The sequence below is a fragment of the Echinops telfairi genome, unplaced genomic scaffold (assembly GCF_000313985.2).
Source record: "Echinops telfairi isolate 266 unplaced genomic scaffold, ASM31398v2 ScPeMD7_7469;HRSCAF=8507_0, whole genome shotgun sequence".
Classification (NCBI taxonomy): Eukaryota; Metazoa; Chordata; class Mammalia; order Afrosoricida; family Tenrecidae; genus Echinops; species Echinops telfairi.
Window position 1 is genome coordinate 82,463,592 of NW_022111372.1, and position 5,683 is coordinate 82,469,274.

The following is a 5,683-nucleotide window of genomic DNA, read 5'->3' on the forward strand; positions in this document are numbered from 1 at the left end:
TCAGCCTCGGGTGAAGGGCTGTGGAAACCAGTGCGGTTTCTCACCCTTTCGCCCACCACAGCTGATCTCCCACTGCCACGGAGCTGGGAACGTCTCCACTTTCCGTACCCTTTTTCACTTTCTAGCCATCCAGGAAGGCACAACCCGGGGCGGGGTGTCCCAGTATCAACAAGAAAACAATTAGAACCTTCTCAAATGTGATTTTTCTCCCCAGACCAGGTTTCACCTGATACCTTCCTCCAACCCCAGCCTCTATCCTATCCTGCCCATCTGCCCAGCAAGAGCTAAGTAGCTTCACCGCCTCCGCTGGCCTGCCACTCATTCCTCAACCACCATGGCCTCCCTCGCTGCCCAACGCCTCCTCTCACACGGCTTTTAACCTCCAGTCCCCACTCTCCACTCCCTGAGGGAGCATCTCCGCAGTTCGCGCCTCTCCCTCCCACACTGCCTGGGGACTCCTGTCCACTTGGCTGGCGTCCTTCGCCCCTTGGGTAATCCACAAAACCCTATCTCCAGCTGTGGGGTCTCTCCCAAGGGACAGACATGGCCACTTGAATAGTACAAGGGTCTCCAACTCAACGTGCCCAAGGTTAAGTTCATCTTTTCCCTTCCCCCCTCTCACTTATCCTAGCCAAAACTCGAAGTTCAGTTTGATTCTGTGTTCCTCTTGTTCTTGTTGCTGGGTACAGTCGAAGGCATTCCTGCTCGGAGCAGCCCCGTGAGACAGGGGAGACCGACCTCACACAGTTCTACTCCCGCAGAGAGTGACAGTCTTTGCTCAGAAACCCCGTCCTGGAGGGTGGCTAGGAGCTGGCAGACTCCACTGGGGAGATGGTTTTCTCAACTGTAATCTTGAAGGAAGCAGGTCACCAGATCTTTCTTTACAGAGTTGCCGGACAGGTTCAAACCTCCAATCTTCAGGTTATCAGTCACACCTGTCACAGGTAAATAGGGCCACCCAGACTGTCTCTAAGGCCCAGTCAGGGGAATCCTTTCACCCGACTTTCTGAATGTATTCAGTGCTCTTTAAAGAATGACCCCAGACATGCTCATTCTAGTATTTTATTGGCAGCTGGCTGCATACATCAATGAAATCAGATCAGGGTATAAACGTTGCTTTCACACACACATATCCTCATGTCTGTGCAACCTCCTTAGATCACTTAATAAATCCCAGGTTGCTTCTGACTGTGGTGCCTAAGAGCTGGATTGGTCCAGAAATTTCTCGTATCATATAAATACACCTGCCATAGCATCTATAATAACTATCATTATTCTGAGTTGGTTCCAAAGTCCTGGAAACACCTTATACTCTAAGGCAGTGGTTCTCAACCTTCCTAATGCCATGACCCTTTAATACAGTTCCTCATGCTTTGGTGACCCCCAACCATAAAATTATTTTCGCTACTGTTATGAATGCAAATATTTGATAGGCAGGATGTATTGGACGACCCCTGTGAAAAGGTTATTCGACCCCCAAAGGGGTTGCAACCCACAGGTTGAGAACCGCTGCTCTAATATAAGCGAGCACCATGCCTTGGTGGCAATGTGGGTGAGAGGAGGCGAAGGGTGATGCAGCGTACAATGGAGCTAATTATAGTGGAAGTCGAGACAAAGGGAATCCCAAGCCGGGCAGGGAACTCCATCTCCTGTCATTTTCCAGCACTGCTTGAATGTCAAGGGTAGTGGGGAGGAGAGTGCGGGGAGGACACAGCACACAGCTCAGGCCCCAGCTCCCCTGGCATTGAGAAGGAAAGGCAGTCTTCTTATACACTACATAATGGCAGGGTCTTGCACAGAAAAGATCCTGGGACGTACCATCCATCCTCTCCCGGCACTGTTCGGCTCCCTCCCTTCTGAGCAAAGTAGGGGGGACTTGCATCTTAAAGAAAAGAGTGTGGCTGCTGGCCCCTTAGAAGGAGAACACAGTGCCCTTTGTGTATTTTGGCCTGAAGAGCCCTGACAGAGGCTGCTCCCGCTAAGGGCCACCTTTAAGTCCATCCCCAGCACTTGGGGTCTTTGGTCTTCAGAGCTTCTCCGCGCTCAGAAACACCCTGTGATGTGTGGTAGCTTTCCCCTCCACTCAGACATGAGATTCTCAGCCCTGATGAAGCAGGAAGGGCAGCGATCATCAAATGATCATCCGCCTTCCACAGATGAGGAACCTGGAGCTTGCAGTTAGTCTTGACCAATCGCACACAGCTGACCAGGGGCAGACTTGAAGCCAGCCTCAGTTCTCCACTCAAACACCTGAGAGGTGGGGGGTGGAGGGGGTGGTCCTCATCCCTCACTTCACCCTCTTGGGAGGCCCTCAGACAGCCCCGTTGAGGACTGGGTGCGTCCGCATGCGATAGATGATCACAGCAGTGGCCGGGCACAGCAGCAAGGAGGTCATGATGACGATGGTGGCCAGGATGACAAGGACGATCACCCAGATGTCCAGGATGTGCTTGGGGAGCTCAACATGGGCAGGGACCTGGCTGATGGCGTCCATGACCCTTCACCTGCAACAGAGAGCAAAGGGTAAGTCCCGGTGGTGCCCCCTTGGCTGACGCCACAGTGGAGGGACACCTGCTCCACGGGCCAGAGGCCTGAGGCCTTGACCAGCTGTGAGCAGCACTGGGGTCAGCGCTCGCCACTAGCTTGTGCAACGGCAGCTCACGGCCATCCAGGGACTCCATGGGACAAATGCCTGGCGATCTGCTCCATCAGGATGACAGCCCAGACACCCTATGGAGCAGTTCTACTCTGGAACCCACAGATGGTGTGGCCAGAGTCGGAATCCACTTGGCAGCCACGGGTTTCATTTGTGAGCCTGGGTGCCAGGGCCTCCACTGGGCACTCAGGTGTAGTCATCCATTTAGTCTGCACCCAACTACCAGCCCCACGAGCTAAGAATGTTCATAGCATTCCTGGTTTTATTTATTTGTCCTTATCTTCAGGGAAGGAGCCCTGGTGGCAGGGTGGGTACGTGTTAGGCTGCTAACTGCATGGCTGGCAGTTCAAAACCACCAGCCACTCTGTGGGATAAAGACAGGGCTTTCTACTCTCGGAAAGCGTGACCAGTCTCGGGAACTCACAGGGGCAGTTCTACCTGTCCTATGAGTTGACATTGCCTCGAGGGGGGTGAGTTTGGCTTAGTATCTACAATGATTTCCGTTTTAAAAGAACTCTAAAATTAATTTGCCCGAGGATGTGAACCCAGATTTGTGGGCCCCACAGCTACCGGAACAAGGGACTGCTGCGTGGTTTCAGATCAGGACAGGTGTGTGGCAGGGTTGTATCCTCTCGCCATACTTGTCTAAGCTGTATGCCGAGCAAATCATCCGAGAAGCTGGAGTGTCTAAAGAAGAAGGTGGCATTGGGATTGGAGGAAGGCTTGTTAACAACCTGCGATATGCAGATGACACAATCCTGCTTGCTGAGAGGGAGGAGGGCTTGGAGCCCTGAGGAAGATCAAGGAGTGCAGCCTTGAGTGTGGATTACAACTCAATGTGAAGGCCCAAATCCTCACAGCTGGACCAATAGGTAGCATCGTGATCAATGAAGAAAAGGTTGAAGCTGTTAAGGATTTTGTCTTGCTTGGATCCACAATCAATGCTCATGGAAGCAGCAGTCAAGAGATCAAAAGGCATGTTGCGTTAGGTACATATGCTGGACAAGACTTCCCTAGAGTACTGAAGTGCAGGGATGTTACTTTGAGGACTAAGGTGTGCCTGACCCACGCCAGGCATTCTCAGGTGCCTCGTATGCATGTGAGGGTGGGACACTGAATAAGGAAGACCGAAGAAGAGTCGCTGTGCTTGAATTGCGGTGCTGCAGAAGAATACTTAAAAATACTCTGGACTGCTACAAGGTCAAACCAATCTGACTTGGAAGAAGTAAGGCCAGAGCGCTCCTTAGAGGCAGGGAAGGCAAGACTTCATCTTCTATACTCTGGACACATGGTCAGCAGCGACCCGTCCCTGGAGAAGAGCATCAGGCTTCGTAAAGTGGCGGGGCAGTGAAAAAGAGGAAGGCTCTCGACCGACCGACCGACGGATGGGCACAGTGGCTGTCACAATGGGCCCGGCACAGGAACCACAGTGAGGCTGGTGTGGGACCTGACGGTGTTGCCTCCTTTTGTGCATAGGGGCGCTGTGGGTCGGAGCCGACTCAATGGCACCTGACAACAACAACAACAACAACAATAACAACAGAGCCGCCATGCTTGCTTAACCACCAAACTAGCACACCATCCTTCCAGCCCTGTTCCTTCATCTGTAAGATGTGAAATGTTGGTGCGGTTCCTGGAGCCGTGGGGGCACAGCAGTTCACCATTCTAAGCGTTTGGCTGCTCATCAAGAGCTTGGGGTTTGGGACCCACCATCCACTCTGCAGTAGAAAGACCTAGCCACCTGATCCCTAGTGGTTACACTCGGGAAAACCCAATGGCAGGTCTACACTGTCATACGGAGTCACTGCGAGTTCGACTCAGCTATCAGTAACAGCGACATCGTTCGTTGACTTCTGGGAACAAAATCCTCTTCCCTGCAGAGTTCTCACTAGTCCGTTCTCTACGCTGTCCACGGGTGACTCCCACCTCCAGCCTTCCAGTTAGCAGCAGAATGTGTAAAACCTCGGCTTTCTTCCCAAGAGCAGCTGGTGGTTTCGAACTGCATAACCACTGTGCCACCAGGGCTCCTCAGGAATGGATAGACCATTGCGATTCTTATAGCCCAGCCTATCCTATCCAGGAGCCCTGGTGCTGTAGTGGTTACACGTTGGCCTGATAATCCCCAAGGTCAGCAGTTTGAAACCACAAGCTGCACTGTGGAAGAAAGAGAAGACACTCAACTCCTGGAAAGAGTTGCAGTCTGTGAAACCCACAGGGGCAGTTCTACCCTGCCCTGTAGAGCCCAAATCAGCCTGATGGCAGTGAGTTTGTTTCCGGTGTTGTTGTTGTTGTTGTCTTGGGGTGGTGAAGGTAGCCAACCAAAGTTCTCCCCGGGGCTTTTATGCACAAGCTACTGGGAAAGAAGAGTCTTCCTGCTGGGATTGCTAAATTGGAAAGCCGTGAGTCTGGCAAAGGATGGCTGAGGGCTCTCTGTCCCCCTGTGGAAAGAGCGTGCCTAGGAAGGAAAAAGATGGCGCCTTGATGACCTCACTTCGTACCTGAGCCCGGTTGACTGACCATGCCGGACGCAGGAGCCAGTCAGTCACTGGGTGTGTAACGTCAGCATGATTGCGTTCCCTCCACCGGCAGCTAGGAGTTCTCATGGATACTTAATGTTGCTGCTCCCAGACAGACTGGACCCACAGCGCCTGCGTGTCTTGGCAACTGTGCGCAGCACCCCGAGCCAAAGACACCAGCAGTCTGCTTATTATGCGTTTAGGTCCAAACAGCTCAGTAAGTGTTTATGTCTCCCAACTTAGTGCTGTTGGAAGGGTGGAAAACCCTACTAATACACACAAATGGAAGACAAAGCAGTCTTTCATTCCACTTCCAACCAGTTTCTCAGGAAGAGCGTGTGCACCTGTGGGTCCCTGCCCACCTTCTCAAACTGGGCCTCAGAGGAGACAGGGCTGTTCTCATTGCCTCGCCCACACTGATGCTCAGGGAGGACTTGCTAAGGGCACAGCCACTGCAGAACAGGAAAACGCCGCAGTGCAGCGCAGACTGAAACAGGGAAGTGATTCGAGC

General features: G+C 52.7%; 1 protein-coding gene across 1 annotated transcript in view; it reads right to left on the minus strand.

Moving 5' to 3' along the window:
- Nucleotides 1-1,448: 1,448 nt before the first annotated feature.
- The window catches only part of SMIM3 (small integral membrane protein 3), an 18,875-nt gene continuing 14,640 nt past the window's right edge, over nt 1,449-5,683 (minus strand). Inside the window, exon 2 of the mRNA XM_045284870.1 lies at nt 1,449-2,504. Within this exon, the coding sequence (XP_045140805.1) occupies nt 2,312-2,494 (183 nt within the window). The 5' untranslated portion in view covers nt 2,495-2,504 and the 3' untranslated portion in view covers nt 1,449-2,311. The remainder of the gene's footprint in view (nt 2,505-5,683) is intronic.